General features: G+C 59.2%; 1 protein-coding gene across 11 annotated transcripts in view; it reads right to left on the reverse strand.

The window, feature by feature from the left end:
- Positions 1-20,251, reverse strand: part of SCRIB (scribble planar cell polarity protein) — a 129,340-nt gene that overhangs the window by 26,103 nt on the left and 82,986 nt on the right. For 6 of the 11 annotated variants that reach the window (XM_056483032.1, XM_056483039.1, XM_056483035.1 and 3 more), the window contains exons 26-30: positions 17,912-18,031; positions 15,732-15,815; positions 6,670-6,738; positions 1,158-1,208; positions 278-319 (exon numbers count right to left, since the gene is read on the reverse strand). In XM_056483032.1, coding sequence (XP_056339007.1) covers positions 278-319; positions 1,158-1,208; positions 6,670-6,738; positions 15,732-15,815; positions 17,912-18,031 — 366 coding nt within the window. The remainder of the gene's footprint in view (positions 1-277; positions 320-1,157; positions 1,209-6,669; positions 6,739-15,731; positions 15,816-17,911; positions 18,032-20,251) is intronic. The other 5 variants (XM_056483034.1, XM_056483041.1, XM_056483036.1 and 2 more) reach the window with 2 other exon arrangements.

The raw sequence follows: 20,251 nt of genomic DNA on the forward strand, positions 1-20,251 counted from the left end.
GAGCAGAGGGAAGAGCCTGAAGCTCTCCCAGGTGTGACCATCACTGCTGATGTGTTAGTGAAGATGTGCAGTGAGAGTGGCTGCACAGCACAGCCAGCTGCAGGAACAGCAGCATCAGCTGCAGAACAGCTGCTGGGGTTCCAGGGGGAGCACAATGAAGACCTGAGGCATTTGTACAGACTGAGGCAGAGAGCAGGAGTGAGCAGACAGAACACAACAGGAGCAAACAAGCTGCAGTGCTGGGGATGCACAGGGACAGCTCAGGGCTCACACTCACTGATTTACTGTCATCCTGGGAGCTGATGAAGTTCATGGCAGCCTGCAAACAGAAAGGGGAAATCTGGAGTGACCCCAAGCCTTCAGTGAACCCACTGCCCACCCTGTGTGGGCAGCTCCAGGTGCCACAGAGCCCCCACCCCCAAAAGCTGCTCCTTGCAGTGAGGACAGGCCAGAGCCCAGCCCCAGGAGCCTGAGGCAGCACCTGGCCAGGTGAGGAGCCCCTGAGAGCTCTGAACATCCCCAGACCCTGGCCCCAGCTCTGGGGCAGCCCTGGTCCCTGGGCACAGCCCTTGATCCTGCTCCTGATCCTTGGGCACAGCCCCTGATCCTGGCACATTCCCTGGACACAGCCCCTGATCCTGGTCATGGTCCCTGGGCACAGGTCCCCTGGTCCAACCCCTGCCCCTGCTCCATCCCCTGCCCCTGGCACACCCCCTGATCCATTCCCTGTCCCTGATCCATCCCCTGCTCCATCCTCTGCCCCTGGACACCCCCTGGGCTCATGCCCACCCCCCACACTCGCCCCCAGCCCCAGCAAAGCCTTTCCCCTGCAGCTCCTCCCCCAAGCTCTGGCAGTGCCACCCCAGCAGCAGCTGCAGGGAGCAGCAGGGCCCGGGGTGCCAGGGGGTGCTGGTCCCAGGGAGACCCAGGGATGCCAGGGGAGCCCCAGGGGATTCCAGAGCAGCCCCAGGGAGGCCCCACTTATACCCAGGGATGCCCCAGGGCATTCCAGAGCAGCCCCAGGGATGCCCCACTGATACACAGAGATCACCCAGGAAACCCCCAGGGCCGTGGCAGGCAGGGCAGCAGCAGCAGCAGCAACAGCCCCCAGCACACCCCAGCACACCCATCACACACCCAGCACACCCAGCACTTACACAGCGAGTCTCCCTGCCAGCCAGGTGAGGGGCCCGGGGGGCTGAGGGCACCTGCAGGGGGGCAGTGCCAGGGAGAGAAACCAGAGCTGGGTTTGCACAGGGGAGAGGGGCAGAGACCCCCCAGAAGCCCCCAGCATGGGGGGAGCCCCCTGCCTCTGCCCCCTGCCCTGCCCTGGCACTCCCAGCACAGGGAGAGCCCCCTGCCCTGCCCTGCCTGGAGCCCCCTGCCCTGCCTGGAGCCCCCTGCCTCTGCCCCCTGCCCCTCCTGGCACCCCCAGCACAGGGAGAGGCCCCTGCCCTGCCTGGAGACTCCTGCCCCTCCTGGCACCCCCAGCACAGGGAGAGCCCCCTGCCCTGCCTGGAGCCCCCTGCCCTGCCTGGAGACCCCTGCCCCTCCTGGCACCCCCAGCCCCAGCACAAACCCCTCCTGCTCCCCCCACCCTGCAGAACCTGGCCCCAGCACAATCCCAGCTGAGGACAGAGGGTTCCATCCCCCAAGGAACTCTCTGAAATGAGCCAATAAATCCTGGCTGGACCACAGGATGTTGAAACCAAAGTATTGACATTAAAAATAGATGGATTCAGAGAATAAGAGACAAAATCCCTCTGAACTTCTGCACTGGAGTAACAAACAAGGCCAAGAGTCCTGACTGGCCAGGAAAGGGGGAGAGCTCTGGGACTGCTCAGCCTGGGGAGGAGAAGGGTCAGGGAGACCCCAGAGTCCCTTCCCCTGCCCTGAGGGGCTCCCAGGGAGCTGGAGAGGGGCTTGGACCAGGGGAATGGCTTCCCACTGACACAGGCAGGCTTAGATGGATTTTGGGAAGGAATTCTTTCCTTCAGGGGTGGGGAGGCCCTGGCACAGGGTGCCCAGAGCAGCTGTGGCTGCCCCTGGCAGTGTCCAAGGCCAGGCTGGATGGGACTGGGAGTAATCTGGGATCATGGAAAGTGTCCCTGCCTGTTGGGAAAGATGAACAGGAAGACCTCACAAATATGAATGTTTAGATTCTGAGAATATGGAAACCATGCGCCAGATTGAAATGAAAGCCACTTTTGAGACACCAAACCTCAGTTACTGAATAACTAGAAGACAATAGGATGGAAGTAATCCCCTCTTGATAGAAAAATGTCTTCTGCTGGAGAGCAGCTCCAAAGGTCAGAGAAGACCCTGCTAGGGTCCAAAGAGTAGTTTTTAGAGTTTAAAGTATAACACACTATGGTAATGTAGGGATTCTTATAGGCTGTATGTAAATGCTATAGAATTTGTATCTTGTGTTAGATGGGTCAGTGGAAATTAGAATATTCATCATAGACGAAGATTTATTGTATTGTAAACAGGAAATCTCTCTCTTACTCTCTCTCTCACCCCTCTCTCCTCCTGCTCTCTCTCTTCCCCATTCTCTCTCTGTCCTACTCTGGGCTGAGGCTGGCAGCCCTTGGCAGGACTCTGCACACCCAGGCCCTTACAATGACTGTAACCAGCTCGTGCAGAGTGCAGGAGGTTTGTCCTGACACAGAGACAGCTGCAGGCCGGCGCCCAGCGTGTCTTACAGGCCAGCTCACTTCTCTGGCTGTGGGACTTCCCTCCACGGACGGTAATTACAACCACTTTTAATTACTTCCATGGTTATCGTGAGCACGGCCTGTGCTGTTCAGCATTTTGAGCTGGAGCTCTCAGAACTGTCAGGAGAGCCGTGGAGCGAGGGGAGCCGAGCTGTGCCGGACTCTGGCAGCCTCGAGCAGGGACACTGCTGGCCAGGGCTGTCCGGAGGCCTGGGAGGGACACGGAGCACAGCCGAGCGCTGCCCGTGGTGGCACCGAGCACAGCCTGTGGTGGCACCGAGCACAGCCGAGCACTGCCCGTGGTGGCACCGAGCACAGCCGAGCGCTGCCCGTGGTGGCACCGAGCACAGCCTGTGGTGGCACCGAGCACAGCCGAGCACTGCCCGTGGTGGCACCGAGCACAGCCCGTGGTGGCACCGAGCACAGCCGAGCACTGCCCGTGGTGGCACCGAGCACAGCCGAGCACTGCCCGTGGTGGCACCGAGCACAGCCCGTGGTGGCACCGAGCACAGCCGAGCACTGCCCGTGGTGGCACCGAGCACAGCCTGTGGTGGCACCGAGCACAGCCCGTGGTGGCACCGAGCACAGCCCGTGGTGGCACCGAGCACAGCCGAGCACTGCCCGTGGTGGCACCGAGCACAGCCTGTGGTGGCACCGAGCACAGCCCGTGGTGGCACCGAGCACAGCCCGTGGTGGCACCGAGCACAGCCGAGCGCTGCCCGTGGTGGCACCGAGCACAGCCGAGCGCTGCCCGTGGTGGCACCGAGCACAGCCTGTGGTGGCACCGAGCACTGCCCGTGGTGGCAATGAGCACAGCCGAGCGCTGCCCGTGGTGGCACCGAGCACTGCCCGTGGTGGCAATGAGCACAGCCAAGCGCTGCCCGTGGTGGCACCGAGCACTGCCCGTGGAGGCACCGAGCACAGCTGAGCACTGCCCGTGGTGGCACCAAGCACTGCCCGTGGTGGCACCGAGCACAGCCCGTGGTGGCACCGAGCACAGCCGAGCACAGCCCGTGCTGGCACCGAGCACTGCCCCTGGTGGCACCGAGCACCGAGGAGGTCCCGAGCACCTGAGCGCTGCCCAGCGTGTGCACAGTCAGGGACAGGCGTGCGGAAGGGACCGGCTGCACGGGCAGTCAGGATCCCTCCCCTCGCAGCCAGACCCTCGCTCCGGACCTGGCCGCACCCAGCTGGACGTGAGCAAAGGGAGGTGACACTGACTGCCCGAGCTATAAAGCCTTGTGACCCCTCAGGAAAGGCCATTTGCTGTCCACCACGCTGGTGTCCTGGAGCTGAGCGGCCCAGGGTTAGGGCTGCTGTGCCACGCACACAGCGCTGCTCAGAGAGGGACTGGGAACACATACACAGCCAGCAAGGACGCCCGGCCAGCGCTTTTCCTGCATCCTGGCACACACATCACTTCCCGGATATCCCTCCACATCTGCTCCTCCTCCGGATGTACACACAGCACACACGGCTTTAGGGGGACATCCCTCGGCTCCTGCTGTGCCAACACAGCTGAGGTCTCCAGTACCGCGGCCAAACACCCCTCCAGACCCCGGCAGCCCAGCTCTGCCACTGCAGCCTGTCACCCACACAACACTCGGGGAGTGCAGACTGTAGCACCGTGGGACTGAACACGGGACGGGCACAGACTCGTGCTGCACCTGAGACTTATGTACCAGGCTGTACAAAATACATCTCTGCTTCAAACCGAGACGATCTGTCCTCAAAACTCGTCAGATTTAAACCCCCAAACATATGATAACTCCCTGTTAACGAAATGGCAGGAGCAGGATCCTGCACCCCTGAGAGCCCTGGGGTCACACACAGAGCCAGGGATGCTCTGCAGCTCTGATCCTGCACCCCTGACAGCCCTGGGGTCACACACACAGCCAGGGATGCTCTGCAGCTCTGATCCTGCACCCCTGACAGCCCTGGGGTCACACACACAGCCAGGGATGCTCTGCAGCTCTGATCCTGCACCCCTGACAGCCCTGGGGTCACACACAGAGCCAGGGATGCTCTGCAGCTCTGATCCTGCACCCCTGACAGCTCTGGGGTCACACACAGAGCCAGGGATGCTCAGCAGCCCTGCCGAGCCCTGGGTCACACACCCAAAATCCTTTTCACATCCTGACTCTTCCATTTCTGAGCTCACAGCAGCTGCCAGGATTAGAGAATCTCTGTACAGGCCACTGCTCCAAAAAGACCATTCCCTCACAGCCCCTCCTCACCTCCCTGCAATGAATTAACCCCCCAGAAATCATTCATGACCCCCCAAAGCTGATTTCTGAACCCCAGAAATCATTCATGACCCCCCAAAGCTGATTTCTGAACCCCAGAGGTCATTCATGACCCCCAGAGCACACTTCTCACCCCCAAAGCTCATTCATGACCCTCCCAGTTCTCATTCCTGCCCAGCTGCTCCCCTCCTGCCCCTCTGACACTCTCCAGAGCTGGTTTAAGACCCCCAGAACTCATTTCTGACCCCCAGAGCTCATTCCTGATCCCCAGATCTCATTCCTGTCCAGCTGCTCCCGTCCTGCCCCTCTGACCCTCTCCAGAGCTGCTCTCCTCCTCTCTGCTGCTGCTGGGACGGATCCCAGGGATGGAAACTGCCCCAGCGCCCCTGTCCCTCACCCCTGAGCTGCCCCCTGCCTGCCCCACCTCACCTGTGCTGGCACAGCCCCACCTGTGCTGGCACAGCCTCACCTGTGCTGGGCACAGCCCCATCTGTGCTAGGCACAGCCTCACCTGTGCTGGGGACAGCCTCACCTGTGCTGGGCACAGCCTCACCTGTGCTGGGCACAGCCCCACCTGTGCTGGGGACAGCCTCACCTGTGCTGGGCACAGCCCCACCTGTGCTGGCACAGCTTCACCTGTTCTGGGCACAGCCTCACCTGTGCTGGGACAGCCTCACCTGTGCTGGGCACAGCCTCACCTGTGCTGGGACAGCCTCACCTGTGCTGGGCACAGCCCCACCTGTGCTGGGCACAGCCTCACCTGTGCTGGGCACAGCCCCACCTGTGCTGGCACAGCTTCACCTGTTCTGGGCACAGCCTCACCTGTGCTGGCACAGCCCCACCTGTGCTGGGCACAGCCCCACCTGTGCTGGGCACATCCCCACCTGTGCTGGGCACAGCCTCACTTGTGCTGGGACAGCCTCACCTGTGCTGGGCACATCCCCACCTGTGCTGGGGACAGCCTCACCTGTGCTGGGCACAGCCCCACCTGTGCTGGCACAGCCCCACCTGTGCTGGCACAGCCTCACCTGTGCTGGGCCAGCCTCACTTGTGCTGGGCACAGCCCCACCTGTGCTGGGCACAGCCCCACCTGTGCTGGCACAGCCCCACCTGTGCTGGCACAGCCTCACCTGTGCTGGGCACATCCCCACCTGTGCTGGGACAGCCCCACCTGTGCTGGGACAGCCCCACCTGTGCTGGGGACAGCCCCACCTGTGCTGGGGACAGCCTCACCTGTGCTGGGACAGCCTCACCTGTGCTGGGACAGCCTCACCTGTGCTGGGCACAGCCCCCACCTGTGCTGGCACAGCCCCCACCTGTGCTGGGGACAGCCTCACCTGTGCTGGGCACAGCCTCACCTGTGCTGGGACAGCCCCACCTGTGCTGGGCACAGCCTCACCTGTGCTGGGCACAGCCTCACCTGTGCTGGGACAGCCCCACCTGTGCTGGGCACAGCCTCACCTGTGCTGGGCACAGCCCCACCTGTGCTGGCACAGCCCCACCTGTGCTGGGCACAGCCCCACCTGTGCTGGGACAGCCCCACCTGTGCTGGGACAGCCTCACCTGTGCTGGGGACAGCCTCACCTGTGCTGGCACAGCCTCACCTGTGCTGGGCACAGCCCCACCTGTGCTGGCACAGCCCCACCTGTGCTGGCACAGCCCCACCTGTGCTGGCACAGCCTCACCTGTGCTGGGGACAGCCTCACCTGTGGGGTGCTGGGAGCACAGGGGGATTCACGCCGGGCACTTCCTGCCCCACTCTCGCCCACGGGAGCCTGGAAGAGAGAGGACACCAGGGATTTAGGGAATTGTCCAGGTGTTCCATTTCTCAGGTGCCTCAGGAAGGTTTTTGGGATTTAGAGAATTGTTCAGGGGTTCAATTCCTCAGGTGCCTTAGGGCAGGTTTTTTGGGTTTTGGGAACTGTTCAGGTATTCCCCAGTTCCTCACATGGCTCAGGGCAGGTTTTTGGGATTTAGGGAATTGTTCAGGTGTCCCACAGTTCCTCACATGGCTCAGGGCAGGATTTTGGGGTTTAGGGAATTGTTCAGATGTCCCACAGTTCCTCAGGTGCCTCAGGGCAGGTTTTTGGGGTTTAGGGAACTGTTCAGGTATTCCGCAGTTCCTCATATGGCTCAGGCAGGATTTTGTGGTTTAGGGAACCATCCTTGCAGCCCTGCAGTGCCAGCACACCATGCACAGGGTCAGCTGGGTCAAACCAGATTCTCACACACCAAGAGCTGAAGCTCTCACTGCAGCACAGACTCCACTCCTGCTCTGAGCTCACCTGGCCTCACACCTGAGACCCCTGCAGGAAATGAACCTGCAGATCCCACACTGGGGGCTGGGGCTGCTGAGTGCCAGGTTAATCTGCTGGGTGGGGCTGGCCTGATTTCAGAGCCCCAAAGCCTGAGGAAGGGCAGAGCAGGAGCTCCCATCTGCAGGGTGAGATCCTGGATCTGTCCCTGCTCAGCACAGCAGGGACCAAACACACAGAGCTGCCAGGGCAGAGAGCAAGGCTGGAAATTCCACAAGGAATCACCTGGGACACGGTGCAGGGGACACAGGGCTGGGGACGAGGGCTGGTGGCACACACAGGGCTGGTGGCACACACACAGGGCTGGTGGCACACACAGGGCTGGTGGCACACACACAGGGTTGGTGGCACACACACAGGGCTGTGGCACACACAGGGCTGGGCACACACACAGGGCTGTGGCACACACAGGGCTGGGCACACACACAGGGCTGTGGCACACACACAGGGCTGGTGGCACACACACAGGGCTGGTGGCACACACACAGGGCTGGGCACACACACAGGGCTGTGGCACACACACAGGGCTGTGGCACACACGGGGCTGTGGCACACACGGGGCTGTGGCACACACAGGGCTGTGGCACACACACAGGGCTGTGGCACACACACAGGGCTGGGCACACACAGGGCTGGGCATACACACAGGGCTGGGCACACACACAGGACTGGTGGCACACACAGGGCTGGGCACACACGGGGCTGTGGCACACACGGGGCTGTGGCACACACAGGGCTGTGGCACACACACAGGGCTGTGGCACACACAGGGCTGTGGCACACACAGGGCTGTGGCACACACAGGGCTGGGCACACACACAGGGGTGGTGGCACACACACAGGTCTGTGGCACACACACAGGGCTGGGCATACACACAGGGCTGGGCACACACAGGGCTGTGGCACACACACAGGGCTGGGCACACACACAGGGCTGTGGCACACACGGGGCTGTGGCACACACGGGGCTGTGGCACACACACAGGGCTGTGGCACACACACAGGGCTGGTGGCACACACAGGGCTGTGGCACACACACAGGGCTGGGCACACACACAGGACTGGGCACACACACAGGGCTGGGCACACACAGGGGTGGTGGCACACACAGGGCTGGTGGCACACACACAGGGCTGGGCACACACACAGGGCTCTGGCACACACACAGGGCTGGTGACACACACAGGGCTGGTGGCAAACACAGGGCTGGTGGCACACACAGGGCTGGGCACACACACAGGGCTGGGCACACACACAGGGCTGTGGCACACACACAGGGCTGGGCACACACAGGGCTGGGCACACACACAGGGCTGGTGGCACACACACAGAGCTGTGGCACACACACAGGGCTGTGGCACACACACAGGGCTGGTGGCACATACAGAGCTGTGGCACACACAGGGCTGTGGCACACACAGGGCTGGGCACACACACAGGGCTGGTGGCACATACAGAGCTGTGGCACACACAGGGCTGGTGGCACACACACAGGGCTGGTGGCACACACACAGGGCTGGTGGCACACACACAGGGCTGGTGGCACACACACAGGGCTGGTGGCACACACACAGGGCTGTGGCACACACACAGGGCTGGTGGCACATACAGAGCTGTGGCACACACAGGGCTGTGGCACACACAGGGCTGGTGGCACACACAGGGGTGGGCACACACACAGGGCTGGTGGCACACACACAGGACTGGGCACACACACACAGGGCTGGTGGCACACACAGGGGTGGGCACACACACAGGGCTGGTGGCACACACAGGACTGGTGGCACACACACAGGGCTGTGGCACACACAGGGCTGTGGCACACACACGGTTGGTGGCACACACACAGGGTTGGTGGCACACACACAGGGCTGTGGCACACACAGGGCTGGTGGCACACACACAGGGCTGTGGCACACACACAGGGGTGGTGGCACATACAGAGCTGTGGCACACACAGGGCTGTGGCACACACAGGGCTGTGGCACACACAGGGCTGGTGGCACACACACAGGGCTGGTGGCACACACACAGGGCTGGTGGCAAACACAGGGCTGGTGGCACACACACAGGGGTGGGCACACACACAGGGCTGGTGGCACACACAGGGCTGTGGCACACACAGGGCTGGTGGCACACACACAGGGCTGGTGGCACACACACAGGGGTGGGCACACACACAGGGCTGGTGGCACACACACAGGGGTGGGCACACACACAGGGCTGGTGGCACACACACAGGGCTGGGCACACACAGGGCTGGTGGCACACACAGGGCTGGTGGCACACACACAGGGCTGGTGGCACACACAGGGCTGTGGCACACACACAGGGCTGTGGCACACACACAGGGCTCTGGCACACACACAGGGCTGGTGGCACACACACAGGGCTGGGCATACACACAGGGCTGGGCATACACACAGGGCTGTGGCACACACACAGGGGTGGGCACACACACAGGACTGGTGGCACACACACAGGGCTGGTGGCACACACACAGGGCTGTGGCACACACACAGGACTGGTGGCACACACACAGGGCTGGTGGCACACACACAGGGCTGGGCATACACACAGGGCTGGGCACACACAGGGCTGGGCACACACACAGGGCTGGGCACACACACAGGGCTGGTGGCACACACAGCACTGGTCCCCCCGCCGCTGTGCTCCCTGCTGCCCTGGCCAGCGTTAGTCGGTCAGTAGTCCGGACGGACAGCAGCACACCGCACTAGTGGCACACAGGGCTAGCGGCACACACAGGTCTAATGGCACTCAGGGCTAGTAGCACACCGCACTATCAGCACTCAGGGCTAGTGGCACTCAGGGCTAGTGGCACACCGCACTAGTGGCACACATGGCCAGCAGCACTCAGGGCTAGCAGCACTCAGGGCTAGCAGCACACATGTCCAGCAGCACTCAGCGCTGGTTGCCCCGCCCCTGCCGCCCTAGCCAGCGTTAGTCAGTCAGTTGCCCGGGTGGCCAGTGCATGCCCACGCCGCTTGCCTCGCCGTGCAGGCTGGTCCACAGCACGCAGGGCTAGTGGCACACGGGGCTAGTGGCACTCAGGGCTATCAGCACTCAGGGCTAGTGGCACACCGCACTATCAGCACACATGTCCAGCAGCACTCAGCGCTGGTTGCCCCGCCCCTGCCGCCCTAGCCAGTGTTAGTCGGTCAGTAGCCCGGGCGGCCAGTGGCACACAGGGCTAGTGGCACACAGGGCTAGTGGCACTCAGGGCTAGTAGCACACCGCACTATCAGCACACATGTCCAGCAGCACTCAGGGCTGGTTGCCCCGCCCCTGCCGCCCTAGCCAGCGTTAGTCGGTCAGTTGCCCGGGTGGCCAGTGCATGCCCACGCCGCTTGCCTCGCCGTGCAGGCTGGTCCGCAGCACGCCCTCCCGGCCGTAGCCCAGGGGCGGCCCCCCCAGCCCCGCCCGGCCCCGGCGGTTGGCCAGCACGAAGGGGTTCTGGCTGAACGGGATGGGCTGCGAGTCCACCAAAGGCTCCTCCGGGCACGGGGGACACCCCGCGGGAGGCTCCGGGGGGGACAGCGCGGGGCACAGACCCTCCATGGAGCTGCGGGGCTGGGGGCAAGCAGCGGGCTGGGGGAGAGAGCAGAGAGATGAGAGAGATGAGAACAGAGAGATGAGAGAGATGAGAACAGAGAGATGAGAGCAGGAAAGAGCAGAGAGAGAGCAGGGGGAAATGAGAGCAGGAAAGAGCAGAGAGATGAGAGAACAGAGAGATGAGAGCAGGAAAGAGCAGAGAGAGATGGGAACAGAGAGAGGTGGGAGGAACGGAACAGAGAGAGGTGGGAGGAGAGAGAGATGGGAACAGAGAGAGATGGGAACAGAGAGATGGGAACAGAGAGAGAGAGATGAGAGCAAAGAGAGATGAGAGCAGAGAGAAATGACACTCCCAGCACACACACCTGGCTGTGCACACACACCCGAGCCACTCCCAGGAGAGCACCTGACTTTTAACACAACACCCATCCCTCCAGCACACCTGCACAGGTGAGCATGTTTTAACATAACACCTGCACAGGTGAGCATGCTTTAACATAACTCCTGCACAGGTGAGCATGATTTAACAGCCCCGGTGCATCAGCACAGCCAAACACCAGAGCTCAGAGCAGTGCTCAGAGCTCATACCCTGTGGGTGGCTCCTGGAGCAGAGCACACACCCTTTGGACGGCTCTGGCTCATGGCAGGACTGATGCAGCCCCAGCTCTGCTCACTCTCAATGCACACAGCCCAAACCAAGCCCTGACCCTTCCCCTGCACACACAGACGAGTCTGTTACACCAGCCAGAGCTCAGAGCTCAGACCCTGACCCTCCCTGCACACACAGACCAGTCTGTTACCCCAGCCAGAGCTCAGAGCTCAGACCCTCCCTGCACACACAGACCAGTCTGTTACCCCAGTCACAGCTCAGAGCTCAGGACTCAGACCCTGACCCTCCCTGCACACACAGACCAGTCTGTTACCCCAGCCAGAGCTCAGACCCTCCCTGCACACACAGATCAGTCTGTTACCCCAGCCAGAGCTCAGAGCTCAGACCCTCCCTGCACACACAGACCAGTCTGTTACCCCAGCCAGAGCTCAGAGCTCAGAGCTCAGACCCTCCCTGCACACACAGACCAGTCTGTTACCCCAGCCAGAGCTCAGACCCTGACCCTCCCTGCACACACAGACCAGTCTGTTACCCCAGTCACAGCTCAGAGCTCAGACCCTGACCCTCCCTGCACACACAGACCAGTCTGTTACCCCAGCCAGAGCTCAGAGCTCAGACCCTGACCCTCCCTGCACACACAGACCAGTCTGTTACCCCAGCCAGAGCTTTCCTCAGGGCAGCAGGCACAGCCAGGGAGCACAGAGCAAAGCTTCCATCCCAGTGCTCCAGGAGCACAAAGACCTCTCCTGCTCAGAGCACATTCTTCAGCTCCTGTGTCAGGGCAGTGGCCACCAAAATAGCTCCCAGGGCTGGGCTGCTGCCTGCCATGGCAGCTGGAGGCTCAGGAATTTCGGGGGCCCTGCCCTAAGCCCCAGCCCAAGCTCTGTGCTTGGTCAGATCCTGTTTCCTCACAGTGCAAGTTCTGCTGCTGTGGCTGTGTGATTTAAGTGTAAATCCTGCTTTTCCCCCTTTTCCCTGAGTGCCACAGAGCCTGACAGGCAGAGGGGAGCCTCAGCCCTGCTGCTGGAGCTGGGCTGGCTCTGTCCCACTGCTCTGCTCTCACAACTCCCTGTGTGGGAGGATTCCTTGCTCCCAGGGCAATTCCTGTCAGACCAGCCACAATTTCTATTTTGGGAGAGCAGAAATGCGGGCAATGCAGTGAGCTCTCCCAGATGGAGACTGAACAGACATTGCTACCCTGCATCCTCCCTGCACCCAAAGAAATCCAACTTAAATCCCATGAACAGGTGAAGAAAAAGGATCAGCAGCAAGAAACTGAAGAGAAATAGATCCAGAACAGAAAGCACAGGTTGTTAATTAACAAACCATGGTGACCTGCTATTGAGACAAGTCAAGTCTTCTCCATCTCTCACAGTCCATAAGGAAAACTAGACTTTGATCATTTTGGTGTGAGGGCAATGCCAGAGAATGCCAGGATGGTTTGGGTGGGAAGGGACCTGGAAGCTCAGCTTGTTCCTGCTGTGGGCAGTTCCTGGCCCTGGGCACTGGCAGGATGGGGCAGCCACAGCTCCGACCCAGAGCTGGGGGCATGGCCAGGAGCACCCCCAAACAGCACTGCTTGTGCTTCCAGTGGGAATTCTCATTTATCTTAGAGCAGGGGACAAACAGAATGGGCATCTCATCAGCCCTGGTAAACCCTGCTCACAGAGGGACCCAGACACAGCTGGAGGAGCAGCAGAGTCCAGGCACAGGCACCTCCCAAAGCAGGGCTGGGGACAGCTGCACAGGCACAGGCACCCACAGCCCTTCCCTCAGCTGGGACATTTATAGCAGGGCCAGCCCCACATTCCTGAGCCTGGCATTCCCAGAGCACACAGCCTGCAGGGAGCACCCAAAAATGCTGTGATCAACTGAGCACAGCCCCAAAAACTGCTCTGCAAAGCACAGCCCCAAAAACTGTTCTGATCTGCAGGGAACACCCAAAACTGCTCTGATCTACTGAGCACAGCCCCAAAAACTGCTCTGCAAAGCACAGCCCCAAAAACTGCTCTGATCAATTGAGCACAGCCCCAAAAACTGCTCTGCAAAGCACAGCCCCAAAAACTGTTCTGATCTGCAGGGAACACCCAAAACTGCTCTGATCTACTGAGCACAGCCCCAAAAACTGCTCTGCAAAGCACAGCCCCAAAAACTGCTCTGATCTACTAAGCACAGCCCCAAAAACTGCTCTGATCAATTGAGCACAGCCCCAAAAATGCTCTGATCTGCAGGGAACACCCAAAACTGCTCTGATTTACTGAGCACAGCCCCAAAAATGCTCTGATCTAAAGGAAACACCCAAAAATGCTCTGATCTACTGAACACAGCCCCAAAAACTGCTCTGATCTACAGGGAACAACCAAAAATTCTCTGATCTACTGAGCACAGCCCCAAAAACTGCTCTGATCTACAGGGAACACCCAAAAATGCTCTGATCTACTGAGCACAGCCCAAATCTGCTCAGATCAGCACCACACTGCCCAAATCTGCTCTGCTCACACCTGAGCTGTCCTGCACAGAGGCAGCTGCTGCCTGGGCTCACTCTGCTCCTCTTCCAGCTCCTGAATTACACTCAGAAGTGCTAAAAATAAACCTTTTCCTGATACTGCTTTGTTGTGTGACCAGCAGGAAGGGAAAACCAAGAGCTGGGAAGTTTGGGAACTAAGGGAGGCAGAGCTGGAGCCAAGGCAGAGCTGTGGTTGGAGGAAGGCCTGGAGGAAGAGAGCAGAGAGAACAGGAGAGCAGAACTCTCCTGGAAAAAGGTGCAGACAGGAAAGTAAAGAGATGGTCCTGGAACACCAGAATGGGATGGTGGCAGCAAAGGCAGATCCTGCTGCAACAGCAGGAGAGGAAGAAGACTGAGGTGTGTGAAGGAGAGGAAGAAACCCAGCAGGATGGGTGTGATAAAAAAGAGAAAAGAAAAGGAGAGGTGAGATTTCAAACACAGGAGAGAGGTAAGTTTGTAATCTGTGAAGTTTGGGAAACCTGGAATTCCTCTGGGCCACTGCAAAGAGGGACTGTCAGAGAGGGACAGGGAGGAGTGAGCAGTGCAGGAGGCAGGTACCTGCAGGACACCTGAGCCCAGGTGGGAATGTGCAGTAAGGTAGCTGCAGGACACCTGAGCCCAGGTGAGGAATGTGCAGTCAGGTACCTGCAGGACACCTGAGCATAGGACTGTGCAGTCAGGTACCTGAGCACAGGTGGGAATGTGCAGTCAGGTACCTGCAGGACACCTGAGCACAGGTGTGAATGTGTAGTCAGGTACCTGCAGGACACCTGAGCCCAGGAATATGCAGTCAGGTACCTGTAGGACACCTGAGCACAGGTGGGAATGTGCAGTCAGGTACCTGCAGGACACCTGAGCCCAGGAATATGCAGTCAGGTACCTGCAGGACACCTGAGCCCAGGAATGTGCAGTAAGGTACCTGCAGGACACCTGAGCACAGGTGGGAATGTGCAGTCAGGTACCTGTAGGACACCTGAGCACAGGTGGGAATGTGCAGTCAGGTACCTGCAGGACACCTGAGTACAGGTGGGAATGTGCAGTCAGGTACCTGCAGGACACCTGAGCCCAGGAATGTGCAGTCAGGTACCTGAGCACAGGTGTGAATGTGCAGTCAGGTACCTGCAGGACACCTGAGCCCAGGGCTCAGTCAGACTCACAGGGTCTCCAGCAGGGTCTCAGGGCAGTCTGTGTTGGAGGGACCCTGAGGAGCAGCCAGTGCCCCCCTGCCCAGCTCAGGGACGTTTCCAGGGGCAGACACTTCCTCAGGATCAATGGCTCCAGCACTGCCCAGCCTGGCCCCAAACCTTTCTCATTTTCAGTTCTTCAGTTCTTCAGTCTCAGCATCCTCATCCCTGCCCCTCCTGAACCCCCCCACCGTGGATTTCCAGCTGGGCTGTGCACACCTCACTCCATCCCTGCCAGGAACGATCCTTCTCTGTCCCTGCAGCTTTCTGCTCCTTGCACAGCACATCCTGCTCTCTGCACACACATCCCTTCTCCCTCCAGCCTGTTCTTCCTGCCTGGCTCCACTCTGCTGTTTGCACCTTCTCCTCCTTTGCCACTTCCCCAGGGCAGAGCTGCCTGGCTCTTGCTCTCCTCCTTCTCTCACTCCCATCCTCATTCCTCAGCTGGCTCGGTGCCCCCAGCTCTGCTGCCAGCTCTCCTTTGCTGTCACCTCCCACACCAGGGTGGAGGGCAGGTCAGGGGAGGAGCAGGGCTGTCCCAGTGGGAATCCCAGCCCCCCAGCCCCCCAGCCCCACTCACAGCTCGGTTCCCTCTCTGCAGCCCAGTGCTGGGCAGCGCTGCCAGGGTCCGGTAGTCCAGGCGCAGGGGCTCAGGGGGGACACTCTGCAGAGGGGAAACCACAAAAAATCCAGAGCAGGTCAGGCAAAGTCAGCTAAACCAGTGAGGAACAGCAAAGACAGGGAATGGAACCACCCAGAAATAACCAAAATTATCTCCAAATTCAGAGTCAGCTAAACCAGTGAGGAACAGCAATGACAGGGACTGGAACCACCTCAGAAATAACCAAAATTATCTCCAAATTCAGAGTCAGCTAAACCAGTGAGGAACAGCAATGACGGGGACTGGAACCACCTCAGAAATAACCAAAATTATCTCCAAACTCAGAGCACCCACTGCCTGGGAAAAGAGCTGGAATTGTTCAGAACAACCATGTGAAATCCTGGCAGAGCCAGGTCTGAGAAACCACCCAGAGAAGGTGTGACAAACATCCACTGCTGCTCAGAGCCCCCTCCTGTCCCTGTCCCCAGGCTACCAACACCACTGCTGCCATGGACTGTCTGTGGCTGTGCTGGTGCTGCCCAGCACTGTCTGTCCCTGTGCCTGGTGCTGCCCAGCACTGTCTGTGCTGTGCTGGTGCTGCCCAGCACTGTCTGTGGCTGTGCTGGTGCTGCCATGGACTGTCTGTGCCTGTGCCTGGTGCTGCCCAGCACTGTCTGTGCCTGTGCTGGTGCTGCCCAGCACTGTCTGTGCTGTGCTGGTGCTGCCCAGCACTGTCTGTCCCTGTGCCTGGTGCTGCCCAGCACTGTCTGTGCTGTGCTGGTGCTGCCCAGCACTGTCTGTGGCTGTGCTGGTGCTGCCATGGACTGTCTGTGCCTGTGCCTGGTGCTGCCCAGCACTGTCTGCCTGTGCTGGTGCTGCCCAGCACTGTCTGTACCTGTGCTGGTGCTGCCCAGCACTGTCTGTGCCTGTGCTGGTGCTGCCATGGACTGTCTGTGCCTGTGCCTGGTGCTGCCCAGCACTGTCTGTGCCTGTGCTGGTGCTGCCCAGCACTGTCTGCCTGTGCTGGTGCTGCCCAGCACTGTCTGTACCTGTGCTGGTGCTGCCCAGCACTGTCTGTGCTGTGCTGGTGCTGCCCAGCACTGTCTGTGCCTGTGCTGGTGCTGCCATGGACTGTCTGTGCTGTGCTGGTGCTGCCCAGCACTGTCTGTAGCTGTGCCTGGTGCTGCCCAGCACTGTCTGTGCCTGTGCCTGGTGCTGCCCAGCACTGTCTGTGCCTGTGCTGGTGCTGCCATGGCACTGTCTGTGCCTGTGCTGGTGCTGCCCAGCACTGTCTGTGCCTGTGCCTGGTGCTGCCCAGCACTGTCTGTGCTGTGCCTGGTGCTGCCCAGCACTGTCTGTGCCTGTGCTGGTGCTGCCCAGCACTGTCTGTGCCTGTGCTGGTGCTGCCATGGCACGCTGCTCTCCCTGTTCCATCTCTTGTTTCTTGGAGCAATGATCTCCACATACAACAGTCCATAAATCTCCCCACCTTTAGGCCACAGGCCTCTCACTTTGGACAAGGACTATAGAAGTGACTTTCCTAAAGAGACTCTGAGATCTCTTTCTCCCCAACGGATTGAAGACTCGACCACGAGGTTGCTTCTGGTCTGTTGGGATCTCTCTCTTCCCTTCTACTTTGTTTCCTTTACCTCTTTCACTCTCTCTCTCTCTTCTATCACAAAACTGAATTGTTTTCACACTATAAACTGCATTGCTGCTTTCTGCTGAACAAACCCAGGTCTCTGGTTTTGTGTTTTGCACCCTGGGGTCGAATGAACCATCACAACTCCTGCTGGGGTTGGGGGGATTGTGACAGGATGACTGCACACACACTGCAGGCTGCCAGGGGGGACTGGGGAGTTCCACACCCTGCTGATCCCTCTGAACAGCACACTGCACACCCCAGGGATGCTCTGGGCATTTCCAGACCCTGCTGACCCCACTGCTGATCCCCCTGCACACCCCAAGGGGGGCTCTGGGCATTTCCAGACCCTGCTGATCCCACCCCAGCTCCTGTCCCATCCCATCCCATCCCATCCCATCCCATCCCATCCCATCCCATCCCATCCCATCCCATCCCATCCCATCCCATCCCATCCCATCCCATCCCATCCCATCCCATCCCATCCCATCCCATCCCATCCCAGCCCATCCCACACCTTGTGCAGCACCTCCAGCTCCTCGGGGCTCAGCTCCCTGTCGATGGAGGAGATGCTCTCCAGGCTGTTCTTGCGGCCCAGGCCAGCAGCAAAGGGGTTGGCAATGACCCCTGGGGACACCTGCCAGGCAAAGCACACCTGAGTGCCCTCCAAAAATCCCCATTCCAGCCCCAGACACTGGGCACCACCAGTGCCAAGGACCAGAACTCTTCCAACAGCCTCAGAATCCCATGGAACCCCAGACTGGTTTGGGCTGGAGAGCAGCCAGCCCCATCCCTGCAGTTTGGGCTGACAATTGGAGGAAACCAAGGTCTAAATAATCCGAATTTAAATTCATCCAGGTGCAGGAAGGGGATAAGGTGAGCAGGACTGGCCCCATGTTTGTGCAGAACACAAAATCTGACTAGCTGAGCCTTGCAAACAGGAATGTGAGAGGGCACAGGATTCCTCCAGGGAGTGGGGAAGGATGAACACCAACAGAGCCAGACCATTTGTGGGAAATGTAACGCTGGCCAAGAAAAAATGGGCAGAAATAGCCTGGAGAAAATGAGCTGGAAAACTTGTTTTAATCAGTGCATTGAAACACTAACCTTAGAAAATGAGGATTTTAGTTACCTTGCTGAAAACAATTAAAAGTCAGAAGGGAGTACTTATCAGAAACTTAAATAATTGATTGTCTGTCATTTTATGTTTGCTCACAATGGGAAAAGACAAAACTAGTGAGCAGACCCAGAAAACACAGAAAATGCAACTGGAAACCCATTCTTTGGAAAATTGGACTATCCCCAGAAATAATTTTTATTGCCAGTGACAGAAAAGGTCAAGAGTTCAGGGTGAGGAAGACTCCCTTTACTTCCTCCTTTTAAGGCCCCTCCCCATGAAAACGACCCCAGAGTTAATTAAGAAGTCAATCAATGCTTAACCGCTGTTCAAGCTAATTACCATAGAAGGGGGAATGGGAGGGGCTGTTATTATGAATATGTATTTAATTAATCAATAAACAGATTTTGTGATCACCTGTGATTCTGCAGTGTGAATCAGAGGATTACCTCACTGAATAAACATTCACTTTGTAACTTTAAATTGTCAGAGAGTGTTTTGTCCATCACAGCTGAGTGTCAGTATTGGACCAACACTCATATTTGGTAAATCAGCAGAGCTGCTCTGGGACACTCCTGGAGCCACAGCAGGTGGACCTGAGGAACTGCAGATTTTTCTTTTTTTTTTTGAACCCTCCAGCTCATATCACAGGCCAGACTCTGGGACCTCAAAACCCCAAAAATACCGACACAAGAGGCAGGGAAAGGGAGTGTTGTGTGAGGGAAGAGGTGGGAGTGGTCTGGGGGGCTCAGGTGAGTCAGGGCAGGTGCAGGTAGAGCTGGGGTTGGTTTGGGGGCTCAGGTGACCCCAGGACAGGCACAGGTAGAGCAGGGATCAGTTTGGGGCCCAGGGCAGGCACAGGTAGAGCAGGGATCAGTTTGGGGCTCAGTACAGGTACAGGTAGAGCAGGGATCAGTTTGGGGCTCAGTACAGGTAGAGCAGAGATCAGTTTGGGGCCCAGGACAGGTTCAGGTAGAGCAGGGATCAGTTTGGGGCCCAGGACAGGTTCAGGTAGAGCAGGGATCAGTTTGGGGCTCAGTACAGGTAGAGCAGGGATCAGTTTGGGGCTCAGTACAGGTTCAGGTGAGCAGGGATCAGTTTGGGGCCCAGGACAGGTTCAGGTAGAGCAGGGATCAGTTTGGGGCTCAGTACAGGCACAGGTAGAGCAGGGATCAGTTTGGGGCTCAGTACAGGAAGAGCAGGGATCAGTTTGGGGCTCAGTACAGGTAGAGCAGGGATCAGTTTGGGGCAGAGCAGGTACAGCAGGGATCAGTTTGGGGCCCAGGACAGGTTCAGGTAGAGCAGGGATCAGTTTGGGGCTCAGTACAGGCACAGGTAGAGCAGGGATCAGTTTGGGGCTCAGTACAGGAAGAGCAGGGATCAGTTTGGGGCAGAGCAGGTAGAGCAGGGATCAGTTTGGGGCTCAGTACAGGTAGAGCAGGGATCAGTTTGGGGCTCAGTACAGGTAGAGCAGGGATCAGTTTGGGGCTCAGTACAGGTTCAGGTAGATCAGGGATCAGTTTGGGGCTCAGTACAGGCAGAGCAGGGATCAGTTTGGGGCCCAGGACAGGTTCAGGTAGAGCAGGGATCAGTTTGGGGCTCAGTACAGGTAGAGCAGGGATCAGTTTGGGGCTCAGCAGGTAGATCAGGGATCAGTTTGGGGCTCAGTACAGGCAGAGCAGGGATCAGTTTGGGGCTCAGTAGAGGTAGAGCAGGGATCAGTTTGGGGCTCAGTACAGG

Source organism: Oenanthe melanoleuca, chromosome 2 (genome assembly GCF_029582105.1).
Source record: "Oenanthe melanoleuca isolate GR-GAL-2019-014 chromosome 2, OMel1.0, whole genome shotgun sequence".
NCBI classification, from domain to species: Eukaryota; Metazoa; Chordata; class Aves; order Passeriformes; family Muscicapidae; genus Oenanthe; species Oenanthe melanoleuca.